The sequence below is a fragment of the Pelobates fuscus genome, chromosome 5 (genome assembly GCF_036172605.1).
Source record: "Pelobates fuscus isolate aPelFus1 chromosome 5, aPelFus1.pri, whole genome shotgun sequence".
NCBI classification, from domain to species: Eukaryota; Metazoa; Chordata; class Amphibia; order Anura; family Pelobatidae; genus Pelobates; species Pelobates fuscus.
In genome coordinates, this window is record NC_086321.1 from 127,545,087 (window position 1) to 127,562,120 (window position 17,034).

The 17,034-nt window shown below is 41.7% G+C and overlaps 1 protein-coding gene across 2 annotated transcripts in view; it reads right to left on the reverse strand.

Moving 5' to 3' along the window:
- Window positions 1-17,034, reverse strand: part of CAMKK2 (calcium/calmodulin dependent protein kinase kinase 2) — an 87,039-nt gene that overhangs the window by 32,952 nt on the left and 37,053 nt on the right. For both annotated transcript variants that reach the window (XM_063454255.1, XM_063454254.1), the window contains exons 4-6: window positions 5,525-5,578; window positions 2,215-2,266; window positions 251-384 (exon numbers count right to left, since the gene is read on the reverse strand). In XM_063454255.1, coding sequence (XP_063310325.1) covers window positions 251-384; window positions 2,215-2,266; window positions 5,525-5,578 — 240 coding nt within the window. The remainder of the gene's footprint in view (window positions 1-250; window positions 385-2,214; window positions 2,267-5,524; window positions 5,579-17,034) is intronic.

A 17,034-nucleotide genomic window follows, 5' to 3' on the forward strand; every position in this document is an offset into this window, starting at 1 on the left:
TTCTGAAAAGTTGGTCAACAATGCAATCCATTCTGAGATGGAAAAGCCACTATGCAAGTAGTAATGTATGCTTAAATGACACACTGACAGAGAGATGTGACAGGGTACTGTGTAATCCCTACATTCCATGTGCAATCAGTTTGTATAATTCAGCATTACATTGTTCTTGCTGAGGGCACAGTATTTACAATGCATAGTAACCTCATGTACAAATAGCATCAATATTAAAAAGATTCTGCCAAAAATTTACCTCAACCAACTTGACCACATTTGGATGGTCTAGCTTCTTCAGTATAGCAATTTCCTGGTACACCCTCTCAATTGGCCCCAAGGCGTGTGCACCACCATCTGCTACTGGTTTAGCACCTCTGGGAGGAGGGCGACCTGTGAAATAAAGACGCTTGGTAAACACAGCGCAAAATGGAACATAACTGCTTATTTCAGTGAGAAAATAATATTTGGTGTCCCTTGGGCTGATTTCTGAAAATGTGCATTACAAAAAAAATGTTCTAAAGTACTAAAAGTGGGGCAGTTGTCGTGGATACAGCTAGCACATTCCATTCCTGCAGTATCTTTGATATATCTACTCAAATGTATAAAATAGGTTACAATAATAGTCAGTAGCTAGACGAAAATTATGTGGCCAATACACTCAACGCCTTAACCCCTTAAGGACCAAACTTCTGGAATAAAAGGGAATCAGGACATGTCAGACATGTCATGTGTCCTTAAGGGGTTAAGGAGACATGACGGAAATATTCCGTCAGGATTCCCTTTTATTCCAGAAGTTGTGTCCTTAACCCCTTAAGGACCAAGCTTCCGGAATAAAAGGGAATCATGACATGTCACACATGTCATGTGTCCTTAAGGGGTTAAAACCGGTTTCAATAATACAGTAATAATATGTAACCGTAATTAATTATTTGTTAAAATTCCAAATGGTACAGCAGCTTATAGTCAGTCATTAAATTATAATCAGTCTAAATGCAGGACGTGAACCATATTTTAAGCAGTATATGAACCATTCATTCAAAAGAATTATGTAAAAACACTTAAACAACAATTAAAGTGAAAAAAATACAATGTCACAAAAAAAAAAAAAGGAAACATTCGAGTATTTTATAAAGATAGAAATATTCATGTTGACTGCTTTGAAGTTTAATATTCCCCCTCAATTAAAAGATATCATAAGGGGTCCTGAACTGAAGATCATTAAGAGAGAACCTCAGGTAAGGCTGCAGCGCACCGAGCAGAGATGTGACCTTCGCAAGTCTTTGCAAAATACTCAAAGATCCCTGAAGGTGACAGTCTCTTTATTACCTTTAACGTTCCAAACACTAGACAACACTTGTACAGGCAAGTGCTATAGGAAATGGACCATTCCTACTCTAGGAATGCGAGCCACCAATCAGGAGTCTCTCATTCCGATCTAGGTTTTTTTTACCCTACATATTAGGGTTGTGCAACAATATTCTATTAGTTTTACTGTGCTAGAGACCAGCCGCAAAATGGTTAATGTCGGGATATAAGATAGCCATAAACCTATTGTGTTATGCAAATTACTAGCTGGGTATACAAAAAGGCATTGTCTGAGTAAATTAATCTCTGGGTGAATAAAACAGATACAGCCACATGGTCTGTATGGTCTCCAGTATTATGTCTGCACATGTTGTGTTAATAGGGCAGCATATTTTTGAGATAGAGATAGCAAGGAAAACAAATATCTGATCATTTTTCTGTGTAGCAATCTGCCTCTATATCTCTGAAGCTTGGCAGTAGGCTCTAGAGATAAAACAATGTGCATCACCATGTTGTGCAGTGAGACGTGGGCCCCAGTAATTGTAGAATGGAATTTATTACGCTGGACTCCTAGTAATCTGTCCAGAACACAAAGAATATGTGTGTGCGGTTATACATTTGATCACCCTCTATTTACACCTCTGCAGAGTTTATATGTTTTATCTCCCTCTATTAACCAGTATTTGTGTGAAATTACCAATAAATGCAGCTTATCATCTTTTTATTTCAAACTGCGAAATACTGTAGTTAACTGAGGCCATAGCTCTACCAGCTACGACGACTCCTTTTGCCAAGACAAATGCAGAATTCTTATATTGAGCAGACTACAAGTGTGTTCTAGGTTGGAGATCTGGGTTGGAAATGGTGAGGACAGACACCATAAGAGTTAAGTCTAGGGACTCATTTGACACTCACGTGGGAATCCTGCTTGTCTCATTAGCTTCTTCTTTGACAGAACTTTCATTGCCTACGATGTAAATCAGACATAGAAAATAGATCTGGGTTAGAAAATAAAGCAAGAACAATATGGATTTCCTCCTTGCACTATTTGCTTGTGCATTGATAGTGTAATGAGTGCACGATGGGTGAATAAAAGCAGAAAATAATGAACTAGCATGTTTTGTCAACACGCTTCCATATCATAAGGAGTTTATCCAAAGTTGAAACACATTCATCCCCGATTCATGACATTTAGGGTTCCACTACAACTAGTCATTAATATGAACTTTTATTTGGAACAAAGCCACGCGCGCATTCAGCCAGTCCATAGGAAAGCATTCTCAATGCTTTCCTATGGACGCTGGCGTCTTCTTACTGTGAAAATCACAGGGAGAAGTGCGGAAGTGCCTCTGGTGGCTGTCAATGAGAGGAGCCGAAGAGGAAGGAGTCCCCCTCCTTCCTCTTCGGACCCTCTGGGCCATGTGAACGCAAGGTCCTTGCGAGGACCTCGCAATCACATGGACGGCATAGCCGCCCAAGGCATTGCCAGCAGGGGGAGTACCTGTAATGACAGGTACTCCCCCTGCTGTCTGGAAAACAAAAACAAAAAAAAACAACGTTTAAAACAGTGTAAAATTAAACAATATATACTTATATATATATATATATATATATATATACACACACACATACACACCTATATATAAATAAAAATAATTAAAAAAATTATATCATATTATATATATATATATATATAATATTTCTACGTATATATTTATGTAATCATTTTACATAATTAGGTAATTTTATTAATTACAATTTGCAGGACCTGCGTGACAACCCAGGCCGAAAGTTCAGGGAATTTAATTTGCTAGCACTATATTTAACCCTGTAACTTTCCAAGACACCATAAAACCTGTACATGGGGGGTACTGTTTTACTCGGAAGACTTCGCTGAACACAAATATTAGTGTTTCAAAACAGTAAAAATGTATTACAACAACAATATCGTCAGTGGAAGTCACATTTTTCACACACAAATGGCACACTGACGATATAATCGTTTTATGGTGTTTTCAAAAGTTACAAAGTCAAATATAAGGCTTGCGTTTCAGTGTTTTCACATTGAAATTTGCCAGGTTGGTTATGTTGCCTTTGAGACCGTACGGTAGCCCAGGAATGGAAATTACCCCCATGATGGCATACCATTTGCAATAGCAGACAACCCAAGGTCAGTCTTTTTTTTAGTAGCCAATTAGTCACAAACACTGGCCAAAATTGACGTTCAAATTCGTTTTTTGCATTTTCAAATATTAACACTAATTTTGGCCAGTGTTTGTGACCAAGTGACTACTAAAAAAGACTAGACATACCCCATTTGCAATACCTTGGGTTGTCTACTTTTGCAAATGGTATGCCATCATGGAGGTAATTCTCATTCCTGGGCTACCATACGGTCTCAAAGGCAACATAACCAATCTGGCAAATTTCAATGTGAAAAAAAACTGAAAAATGTAACACGCTATATTTGACCCTGTAACTTCCCAAAACACCATAACACCTGTACATAGGGGGTACTGCTTTACACGTGAGACATCGCTGAATACAAATATGTGTATTTTATTGCAGTAAAAGCAAATAGTATTTTGACATTCACAGTTAAAATGTCACGTAGAACTAAGAACATTTTTAAAAAATCTTTAAAAAATCTTATTTTCTCCCATTTTTTTATATTTTATTCATATTAAATTATGTTCCATACCTAAATATTTGATGTTAAATGAAAGCCCTGTTTCCCCTGAATAAAATGAAATATAATAAGTGTCGGTGCATTTAATTTTAAAGAGGTGAATTACGGTTGGACAGACATATAGCGCAAATGCCAGGTTTTGTTTTGATCACGTATACATTTGGCTGCGGTCTTAAGGGGTTAAACAGAGCCCTGAGTTCCACTGTTGTTTTTCTACGATTTCATTTCACCAAACGTTTAAGTGATCGCTGATCACGATCAATCAGGATTTTTTTCCGACCACATTTCTTCCTCAAAGACGATGGTTCCCCACTATCCTTCTAGTTTTTAATAATGCGTTGGACAGTTCTTGACCCAATGTTCGTAGTTTCTGCAATCTCCTTGGATGTTTTCTCTGCTTGATGCATGCCAATGATTTGACCCTTCTCAAACAGAAATGAGCAGCTACTCATTGCATCAGTTGAGGTTAAATAACTTGTTGCCAGCTGAAAGATAATCACCCATGCAGTAACTATTTGCTTAGTTAAATCCAGGTGGTGACTTTTTTTGGCCAGGCAGTGTATATACATAATACACACATAAATCTCATTAATATAGAACATATATGTAAGAAGCACGCATTGGCCCAGTCTTGTTGCTAGGTGTATACTCCAGCACGTTAACATATTCAAAGGGAAGAGCACACTCCAAGAAATTCAAAATAAACCAAATAACTTCATTTTTTTTACAGCTGTGCAACCGCATATATTCACCATATCAGTCCCATTTCCAAACTTTTTTTAAGATGTCAAGGTAGTTGGACTGAAACGTTGATTACATGCAAATATACATCTGCTTAAAATAAAGCCGCTCTTATGTTTATTTTGAAGCCCTATGAGTGCTTCCTTTCGTAGGAGTAATAGTTTTCCATTTTAATTTTTCTTTTCCACCTCTCGATCAGCAAGCTATGCTGGCGCGATGCATTATTGGGCTGGTGTAGAATTTTTTCCAGGGCTGCTTTTAGTTCCCAGTCCGGCCCTGCTGACTTACTGACTGATAAATTCCAAGTTTCACTGCTGTGACCTCTGAACTATGACTTTAGTTAATAACCCTGTAAATGTTAAGGAGCGCCATATCACAATCACAAGATGGTGCTTCAGAAGCTCGTTTGAGGAGAAAATTTATAAATAAAAAATAAAAAAAAAATAAAAGGAAAAAAAAGTTACCTCCCCTCCTTCTAAGGGGATCGGGGGATTAGTCAACCTCAAGAATACTTTTATATGCAGGAAGCACAACGATATGAACAATACGCAAGACATTTGCATTCTATTTATTCTCAAGGACTGGAGCTCATTAATGTGTAAATTAACGGCAGGCATTATATAATAGCGCATTTAAAAGCATCTGACTATTGATTAAAATGTTTTATCAGAACTGAGTGACATACTCATCCACAAACAAAAGGAATTAAATAGAAATATTATTCTTTTTAACCCACCCAGTGCACTTTGTTTGCACTAATCCTGTGTCGGCAGGAGGTGTAAACTCCTTACTTACATAGTACGTGTTATCATCTTCGTTGTATGCAAGTTTCACCACTCCATAGGAGCCCTGCAGAAACAGAGTGTACAGCTGGTAATTATCCCGTAAGGTACAGAGACACTAAATATACACTGTATTTAGGGCTAAACTCTACAGCCGGGATCAGAATGTGGCTTACAGATAAAACCTATTCTTGGACTAAAATCAATTCTGTTACACACTCAGATGCACATCACATCAAGTATTTACTAATTTAAACACATTAAGGTTTCACAGAATATCAATGAATTTTAGTTAAATAATACATTCACAAAATGTTATAGCATCTGTGATACAAGTGGAAAATATATATATATTGAAGTTGCTGTTTAGTAGATAGGAGAGTGCGCTGGATCTTGTGTATTATATATATATTTTTATTACACAAGATCCAGCGCACTCACCTATCCACTAAACAGCAACTTCAATGTTGACAGATTGTATTCGTTTTTTTTAATGGGGGTTTAGTTACATTATATGATCATACATTGCATAAGCCTGCCACAATGTATGATCATATAAATTTAACTAAACCCCCATTATTATGAAAAGCACTCCAAGGACTTCATATAGAGGGTGAAAAAATAAACTTAGCTTTATTCAGCAACTGCCATGAGTGATCAACATTTCAGTCGTATGTCAGGACTTTCGTCAGGAAGTATATATAAAAAAATGTACCAACCAATTATTTAGTAAACTGAAAACGGAGGAAATTACCAGGGAATTGTACCTTTGAGACCTAAATAGCCGAGTTGGAGAATGTCTCTGGTTTGATTATTTTGGAGTAACGTGAGCAATTACTTTGAGAATTTCGGTATTTTGTAAGGAACCCTGATAAATACACACCAAAAAGATGTCTGAAAGTCTGTCCTTATTTGTCGGTGAGCAAACCCAATTTTAGTATAGTTCTTTGCTGTTTGGGGTTTAGTAAATAGACCCCCTAAGTACTCTGTCTTGTTGTCTGCTGACAAATACGCAATTTGTATGTATAGGTTCAACATCAAAATGATGGGTCACGCGATTTGTTTGAGCCACTCCTTAAATTTGTACAGAGTTTATGTAGATATTATAAATTTGGAGTATTTGCGATGCACACATATATAAAGTAAAATAAATAACTGGAGTAGTGACCCACGTGTATAAATTAATTTTAATATATATTACATAGTATTTTTTTGTTTGCATTAAAAATGTTTTTAAAAAAATAACACGAGTGCTTCTCTAAAATGTGTTCACACATTCAAAGTCCAATGCATTCACACCCTTTCCGTGGTAGTGATCCACCTTATGTATAAACACATTGAACAAATACATTTTTATTTTATGACTGTTTTCTCCCATATGAGACAGATAGCAAGATACGGCAGGCCACTTCCTGCACGGTTATCAGCTTATTTGCTTTAAGTGGTGCTGAGTAACTTTTGCTTTCATACAGGTCCTGGTTTGCATAATATTTGTTCCATATTACATCTGTAACATGCGTCATAGCATGTTTACCGCTGCCTTCCTTTTCCCCAGAATAAAATCTATTGATAGGTTTGTGCAGCAAACCTAATCATGTAATGAGTTAGATATGTGCTAGATATTGGATCTTCACGAAGTGGAAGATTGCACTGTTTAAACCATTTAGCGAGTAACTGCAGGTGTCATCAGCCCAGTGTGTAGAGAACGTCAGAGAGTGGGGTTATAGAGGTCGATCTTCCGTGTCACCACTTCACAAATGAGAGTCCTGTTGTAAGAATATACTCACGGTTTCAGTCACTGCTTGCACATTTAGATTCAAGGGAGGCAGATCTCTGCTGCTATTGAAGTACGATGTCGGTGTATGGAGCAGTACATCACAAAATGAGCAACGTGTGTGAAATGCAGGTGCCACCATTAAATAGAGTGCTGATTTCAATTTTTAATAATGTGAAAGAACCTGACATTTTGTACTCAGTACAGAAGCCTTCAGATCAGCAATTACCCTGCTTTCTCTGTAAACATATGGCCATGTGATTTTTGCACGTTAACAGTGAGTGATAATTACAATGCATAATGAAGATGAACTGGAAAAGTTATTTTGGTGGGGAGGGGGAACTGTAGTTGAACAAGAAAAATTTCTACTCTAATTATTATTTTTTATTATTATTTGTACTGTATGTGTTTATCAACCTTTAGATCTGTTTAATGAGGGTGGGAATGGGCTGTTGACAAAGCTGGACACATATCGCAGGGACTCCTTTACAAAACCCCAAAACGCTGAAAATCTATACTTACAGCCTGAAAACGATCCCCCCCATCTCTCTTCTGTTCTGAGGACACCATCCCCTTCTTTTGGGCAGTGGTATCCAGTAATGGCTGATGGTGTTCACCAGACTTGCCTGAGGTCTGCTCAATCAGACAAGGCAGGGGAGGGGATGCGGCCAATTCCCTGCGCTTATTGACAAATCTACCTGAGCCCCGTTATCACCTCTGGACTGGCGGGTGGTAACAGGGCTCCAGCAACTTAGATATTCACAGTTATCTACTAGGAACACTTACTTTGGGCACTCACCCGTCTGAAAACACACAACATCTTGAGCGCCCTTAAGATTGCAGCTAACCATGCCACATCAAATCCATCACCGGAGAAGACACAACAAGGGCAGAGCGAGGCTTTTCTCATATCATATGACCAACGAGCAGGCACCTCAGTTCAACTCACCTGGTACCAAACGGTCATCCAGCGGTGCTTCAGTCCATCGTTCCCTTCCTAGGCATGGAGCTTAACCCCTTAAGGACACATAACATGTGTGACAGGTCATGATTCCCTTTTATTCCAGAAGTTTGGTCCTTAAGGGGTTAAGGGGGTGTCTCTGGACTTTGCCCTGCGCACATGGTGTGGTGGAAAAGTTGCGTGCAGGTTCCGGTACTTGTATAACAATTTTTATTGGTTCCGGTACCTTCTTGAAGCTGGTGATGTGGGGTCTGGGAGTGCAATGGGCCTGCATAACTGTATTCAATTGGGTCTGATGATTTTAAAGATACATTTAATACACCTTCCCTTGCCTCGGATGATATATTGCCATCTCCTGCAAAATGTTTTGCTAATTAACTTAGACAGCAGTTTTACCTTTTGTTTGCTTTTTCTAGTTTGATCTTACAAGTCTAGTACCAGTTATAACTGATGAAGTTTCTGTTATGTTTACTTGGTGGATCTGTAACTAGGGCAAATGCAATATAGCCTTTCAGATACTTAGTAAAAGTATAGCAAGCATAAGCCTAATCTAAAGCATTGGTATATACTATTGATTACTTAATATAAAATTGTGTTGATTTAGATATAATATTCTGGGGACTAGTGTTGTTGGATAGTCTAGTTTTCTCCCCTTTCTGTATAAATGACTTGTCACATCTGGCCAGTTTCCAGCTACAGGATAGCATTGTGATTATCCTGAATGTTCCTCCAGATGATAAATCATAGGTGAGTACAGGCAAAGTTCTCATGACTAATCAGGTTTCTTCATTGAACTGGTGACACTAGGAGGATACCAGGAGATAAAAGCACTAGCAATGTTTAAGTTCCAATCTTTTCATTGTCAAGAATCTATTTGTTACATTCAGTATAGTAAGTGCAATTCTCGGTTTGTGAAATACAAGTTTGCAAGACGAAAAGCTCTAATCCTCAAAAAGGCTGGCTAGTGCCGCAAAACACGAAGAGTGAGAAAATAGAAGGGTCGTCTCTTTGTATGGCTTGTACTGATCCGTAAACAAACAAAAATGTGATATGCACAGTTTTTTTTTGTTTGTTTGTTTTTTTGTTTTTTTGTTTTTATACTGGCAATGAAAGAACATGGATAGGCTTAGAGTCCAATTGTAAGTATTTCTGCAGAAGTCATTAAAGTAACAGAACATGAGCTCCTACAACAAATGTTGAGAATTACCAGATTTTTAAAATTTTATGACGTAAAGTCATGACATGGAGGCTCATATTATGCTTTATCTCTTACTTTAATCCTCAGCAGCAAAGAAAGGATACTGTACATATTTAAAGAAAAAAATACAACATGTGCCCTAGAGGGTAACCCATCATACAACATATTAACCAATAGGAATGCTCCTTGCTCTATAATGTCCCATGTGACCTTAAGCCACTCCTCTTTCATACTGGTGCCGAGGAACATTACAACAAGACCGAAGTAGATGACCAACTAAATGTTAAGAACAGCGACTCCGGGATAATCCAACGATGGAACTACGAATAAAACTTGCACACATCCGTTCGAAAGTGTGAGGGACCGACGTGAAACTAATTAGGAGGCTGTAAAGACAAAGAAATAAGTGAAAATATGTCCTTGGATATTAAATCCTATACGCAGTGCATCTAGAAACAGAGCAGAATATCCAATTCTTCAACGCTAACATCAACAGAAATAAATCAATTAGGTAAATAACCACATTACCATGACGACTGTATACTTCTCGTGAAATTATATATCTATACCCCAGGTAGGGTGTAACATACGTGGTCAAACAGTGAAGTGAGGAAACTCAGGACCTGACTCACAGGTGCAGATATGGGATCCACGTGTTGTACCATGCACCAACCATTCCACGAGTTCCAGGCATGGAGATAGGATTTCTTTTTCCTGGTGCCCAAGATCCCTCCAGGCGTTCCAGAGTTGTTCTTGAAACGTGAGGGACGAAATAGAGTTTCCGGAAAGGAGCCATGCTAATAGTCTGAGATGACCCTGGAGGAGAAGGGGATGTGGGTTCCCGTTGGGATCCAGCAATAGGCCGGAGAAGACAGGGAGTAATCTTGGGTAGTCTATGGACATTTCCATGAGTGTAGGGAACCAAGGCTGAGCTGTCCAGAATGGGGTTATGAGGATCAAGGAGGTCCGGTGACGTCTGAGGTGTAGTAGTGTCCAAGAGAAAGGTGGAAAAACAAACATACTGGCGAGTGTTCGGTCATGGTTGTAGGAAGGCATCTGATGCCAGAGCATCTGGATCTGGTCTCCAGCTGATATGCAATATTTTTGGTAGCTGGGAGTTCAAATGTGATGCGAAAAAGACAATCTGCAGAGGTCCCCAAAGAGATAAGCAAAGGGGAAACGGAAGGGTTCGACACCAATCGCTGGCTTCACGCAAGTGTCTGGAATTCCAATCCGCCACTATGTTTGACATCCCAGGAAAGTACTCCGCCTGTACCGAAATATTGAGATCCAGGCAGAATTAACAATTTTAGCAAACTTAGCGAAGGAATTCTGTCAACTTTGTGCCCCCAAGATGGTTGATGTAACGAACCGCTGATACGTTGTCCATCCGTAAGATTATGAAACAATTGGTCGATACACCCAAGAAAATGAGCCTGCTAACAGTTCTAAGCTCTGTAATATATGAAATATGGCTTGAATCGATGCTGGAAGAATTCTGGCCAGTTGTCTCACGGTCAGGACAGGAAGGGCTAACGTCCGGCAGACTTCTTTCCTGATGGCCATGATTTTTGGAGGGTGGTAATAGGAGTGCCCCAGGAATTCTATGGATTGAGAAGGTTCGGGGACTGACTTTTCCCAATTGAGAAGGAAACCAAGATTGCTCAGTAGACCATCGTCCAGGACAAGTGTATGTGGAGTGTGTGAGGGTCCTGCGCCATTATGAGGATATCGTCCAAGTATATTATAAGGCGAATGCCTCTGCTGCACAGAAGGGCCACTACTGGTTTTAGTAGTTTTGTGATGCACCATGGGGCAGAAGAGAGGCTGAATGGAAGGCATTTGAATCGCCACATGGTCTTTTCCCACCGAAATTGCAGGAATCGTTGGGAGTCTTCGGACAGTGATGTATGCATCCTGTAGGTCAAGTTTGACCATCCAATCTCCCTACAGGAGAAGGTCCTGAATGGAGTGAATACCCTCCATTTTTAAATGGTGGCATGCGACAAAAGCGTTCAGTGGTCGTAAAATTATGACAGGTCGATCGCCCCCATCTTTCTTGGGGGCTAGGACTAGGAAAAGGTTGCTCAGGAAACCTGGGGTGTGAGGATGAATTTTCAAGATTGTACCCTTGGATGCTAGTCACTGTATTTCTTGCGACACCAGGTGCTGGTCGTGTGCGGAGAACACGATGCGGTTGGGTAAAAACCTCTGAATAGGGTATTGTACGAAGTCTATGGAAAAGCCTAGGACAGTTTGAATGACCCAATTATTTACAAAATGACTCAATCTGCCCCCTACTGATATCGAAGTGAAATGGCATGAACTTGAACTCACCATAAGGCCGTAGGAAGAACCTCTGGGTCCGCAAGGCTGCCAAGGTCTGCCTCGAACCAGGAAAAACAGTGAATTGGATTTGGGTTCAAGTGCTTGAAACCTGGAGTGACTGTACCTGGAACCCGGTTATGAACCCTGGGAGGAACGGCCGGTCAGACGGCCCTGATATTTGCCGGCCCTGCCAAAAACTCTCTGGGAGAACACCCGTTTCATATTGGCTTGCTCCTTATCAAGTGTCGTGAAGGTCCCTACCTACGTGCCTAATTCCTTGACAAAACTGTCCCCAAATAGGAGGCCTTTTGCCTGTGGTCCAGGCTCTGAAATAGCTAGATTCACTAGCTTAGGCTCAATTTTTATGAGTATTGCCTTGCGCCGCTCAGTAGCTAATGCCGTATTGGCAGATCGTTGGATACACCGCCTGATGGCTAACAAGTCTGCGGGTCCGCCCACTAAGGCCATCTCGACCATGTCAAAAATCTTCGCACTTTGCCCCAAGACATCCAGGATTTTATCCTGGCAGGTCCTCAAGGAAAAATACAGGCCGATTTTTGAGTCCACATCCGGTGTGGTGCATGCCAGATCGGGAAGAGTGAGCCATGGGCATTCTGCCCTGAGTTTATTCCTTCAGACTTTGTCAAGCGGCTTTCTAATGCGGGCGGCAATGTATTTCGCCACATGATCCAATGGGCACCACTCTGAAGATCTCGGATGCTGCAGGTTATCCGGATCAAAGAGAGGGTTACCCTGAGGGTCAAGAATGGTGGAGTCATCCACCCCAACCTTAGATTCAACCCCAGGCCCTGACAATGAGCCATGGTTGGGTAAATATGCGCCTGAATCGTAAGGGTCCTCATCATCGGACTCGCTCAGTGCCTCCCGAATCTGAGTCAGAACAAGAGAAGACAATTAGGGCTTTTGCCCTCTTCCAGTTTTTCACCGATTTTGCCTGGTGGATGACGCTTTGTTGTGGTGCAACTACATCCTCTGTGACAGGAGGTACCCTGTCCGTCATCCAAGTGACAGTTTACTCTCTCGGGGTCCAGGGGAAATAAAAGTAGGTGGTCTCTGGGTGGGGCAGGTTATCAGACATGGTCCCCATATACCCAAAAAGATGGCTTGCATTACTGATTTCGCCATGGTAGCATCCAGGAGGGAATGAAATTCCTCAGAATTCATTTCCTCCTGTCATGCTTCATCCAGCATAGCTGGTGTGGGTGGTCTGGTCACCACAAGGGGCGCAGTGGTTTTAGTGACCCCAGTGGAAGAACCGGCGGCGGAAACTTCCTACTCCTTGTGGGACAATAGGATACAGTAAATACAATAGTGTATGTGAGGATAATAAGAGATAAAATGGTAGGGGAATCACACCCACAGTAATGGACAGAGCCCTAGAGAGGCAGAGGAACTGAATATAGGGACTGACAGAATCAGCTGTATATAAATTAGGCACAATGACAAGTATAATAACTAGGCACACTGACAAAAAAAAATATGCAAGCTCACCGAGTGTTCCCTCATGATCGGGTCCTGGGAAACACCGGGAGGCTGCTTCAGTCACATGAGTGGTATTGGCCACGGAAGAAAAAAGCGACAAAATTGGCAATCGCAAGCTGGCCGCCACAATGCGCACTTTCGATGTGCGCATGAGCAAGCAGCGCCAGCCAGGGCCGGATTAACATAGGGGCTGATGGAGCTGCAGCTCCAGGCCCAGGCCCATGGAATAGGCCCATTGAAAAAAAAAAAATTTATTTTTTTACATTTTTTTTTTTTTTACACACACACTACTCTTAGGTTTGCCACCTGACTGGTATTTTACTGGCACAGCCGGTATTTGAGACTGCCTGGCCGTGCCGGTATTGCAGTAATACTGGCAATACAAATGCAGGTATTTTTTCTCAGAATAAGTGGAGATTACTCTGCAATACCAGCACCGGCCAGTAGGGGTCACTGTGTGTGGAGAGAGGCAGGGATAGGAAGTTACAGCATATCCCCATAGACATATAATACCTAGACGCCGCATTGACCTCGGGGGGCCATGAAATGCGGGCACCCGGTGTGGTATTATATGTCTATATATTAGGACTTCTGTCCCTATTTTTTTTAATTTACTTTGCCTTAGTGACAAATCTCACTTTAGTAAATAGTGATGTGATTGTTTGATTTCTCCTATTCTCTTTATGCTATCTCCATGCGGACTTCAAAGTGCAAAAGACAGAGCTCACAATAATAAAGAGTTGTAGATATCTACATTTTACTTTGCACATTTCCAAAATCCATATTAGTTAAAAATAGGTGAAAAGTAAATACATTACAAATCAGGCAAAGATCCAGTCCCAGTTTAAAATATGTATATTAAGATGATAGATTGTGGGGTTAGTTCACTAAACTTATAATTTTAGCAAACCTAAATCCAAATGCAACGCATAGTTTCAATCTGGAAATTCAAATAATTTCAATGTATTGAGTAAACTTAGTCGATAACGTAAATAACCACAGAGGTCTTAAAGCAGCAAATGTCAGTTAATTTTATTTAATATCCCAGGATTAAACATCATGCTACTGGATCTATACACCCTCCAGGTGGATTTTAAGACTAACCATGTTTACTTTCAGGACCTTGCTCTGCAGATCATAGACATATATATTCTATATATGTCTATGCTGCAGATCACACTGTGACCGATCCAAGATGGCGGCCCCGCAGCTCATCAGCGCTAATAGGAAGTAGCAGTCAATGCGGCGTCTAGTATTTTATGTCTATGCATATCCCTGCCTCTCTGTACTACTCACTGATCCGTGGGGACCAGCAACACAGCACAGAGTCCAGAAAGCAGCTCTACAGCTCAGATAAGTGAGGGATGGGGGGGAAAGGCAGCAGGGACACATGGGGACACTGATACACTAGGGGACACATGTGGACACTGAGACACATGTGGACACTGAGACACTAGGGAACATATGGGGACAATGAGACACTAGGAGACACATGGGGACACAGACACTAGGACACATGGGGACACAGACACTGGGAGACCTGGGAACACTGAGACACTGAGACACATGGGGATGCTGAGACACATGGGGACGCTGTTTCTCCCAGTGTCCCCCATCCAGTGTCTCAGTGTCCCCAAGTCTCCCAGTGTCTGTGTCCCATGTCTCTGTGTGCCTAGTGTCACCATGTCTAAGTCCACAACTGTCCCCATGTCTCCCAGTGTCCCCAAGTGTCTGTCTCCCAGCCAGTGTCCCCTAGTCTCCCAGTGTCCCCTAGTCTCCCAGTGTCCCCTAGTCTCCCAGTGTCCCCTAGTCTCCCAGTGTCCCCTAGTCTCCCAGTGTCTTAGTGTCCCCAAATGTTTCAATGTCCCCATGTCTCCCAGTGTCTGTGTCCCTAGTGTCTGTGTCCCCATTTCTCCCAGTTTCCCTAAATGTCTGTGTCCCCATGTCTCCCAGTGTCCCCGGGTCTCTCAGTGTCCCCGGGTCTCTCAGTGTCCCCAGGTCTCTCAGTGTCCCCAGGTCTCTCAGTGTCCCCAGGTCTCTCAGTGTCTTAGTGACATGGGGACCCACTGAGAAACGGGGAGAAATTGGGACACTGAGACACTGGGAGACTAGGGGACTGGGCGACATGGGGACACTGACACTGTGATACATAGGGACACTGAGACACTGGGTGACTTGCGAGACTGAGACACTGGGAGCAATCCATCTATACAGCAGAATCAAACTGTGAGTAGTTTGTTGGTGATTTTACAGAATTTTCTCTGATGTCACTCCTTGTGATTATACAAAGGATTAAGGCTGGTATTTTGTTCCAAGAAAGGTGGCAACCTTAACTACTCTTCACATACTCTTGCTTAAAGTAGCACTATAGGGTCAGGAACACAATCATGTATTTCTGACCCTATTATGTTAAAAACACCACCCTGCCCCCTTCTTACCTCCCTAAGTATAGTAAAATATAACTTGTATTCAAGTCTGCAGCTGCTAGCTCTGCCTCTGAACTGACTGTCTGCTGACATCATCAGAAGTGGTGGTCTGAGCAAATTACAATACTTCCCCATAGGATTGTCTGAGACTGTCAACTAGGCAGATCAGGGGCAGAGCCAGCACAAGTCATAGCCCTGGCCAATCAGCATCTCCACATAAAGATACATTTAATCAATGCATCTCTATGAGGAAAGTTCAGTGTCTGCATGCCGAGGGTGGAGACACTGAATGGCAGTGCTGCACACTAGGCAGTACTGCCCCAGGAAGCACCTCTAGCAGCCATCTAAGGAGTGGCCAGTGGAGTTATTTTCTCTGAAAAGACAGTGTTTACTGCAAAAGGCCTGAATGGAATGATTCTACTAACCAGAACAAATACAATAAGCTGTAGTTGTTCTGGTGACTATAGTGTCCCTTTAAGTTTGGAAGCTTAAGAGGGATGTGTGGGAACAAAACTTGTGTGGACTGGCTGACAATAAAATTAGTTTAGGTAATGCAGACGTTGGTCTCTCTAACACTGTGGCAAGTCCCCATTCATCTACACTCACTACATACACATTTTATCTGTCTCAGACTATATACCAGGAACTTCTGCCTGCTAGTAAGAAGGTAAGGAGACAAGTGGACCAGCGAGTGCTAGGGGACAGTCCTTAGAAAGCATTGAGTGAGCGCATCATTAGACGCATTTATGTTAAGCTCAGGGTGCTGCCTGCATAGTATGCCCTTAGTTGGACAGCCTGCATGATTGGCGGGCAGCCTGACATGCATTCATGCCAGGCTGTCCTTCAAATTCTTTGGACAGACATGCCCCCTTTTTGGGCATGTTCTCCCCTTTTGGCAGGTCTGGTCACGTGATTCGCACCAGTGGCCACCCTTTTACCCTGCCCATTGACTGCCTGCTTCACTGGACACTGCTGTTAAGGGTTATGGATTTAATTGAAAGATGAAAGATATAAATTAGAGAGAGATTAGCATAGAGTATGTGTTTTCTTATAGCTGCATCCTATGAGTTTCCCTCCAGCACCATCTCCATCAGATACATGACGCTTGGGAGGTATGACTGTTTTAGTGTTTTTGGTCAATAAGATTCCGTAATTAGGCCCATCATAATTGTCAGCACCAGGCCCAGTGTGCTCTTAATCCGGCCCTGGCGCCAGCCACACACGAGGCCATGACCGCGGTACCTGGCAGTGAGAGGGGTTGTAGGATCGGTGCAGACAGAAGAAACAGATCGGGAAATAAACAAACTGACCGGGAAGCAGAGGGGTAGGGGGT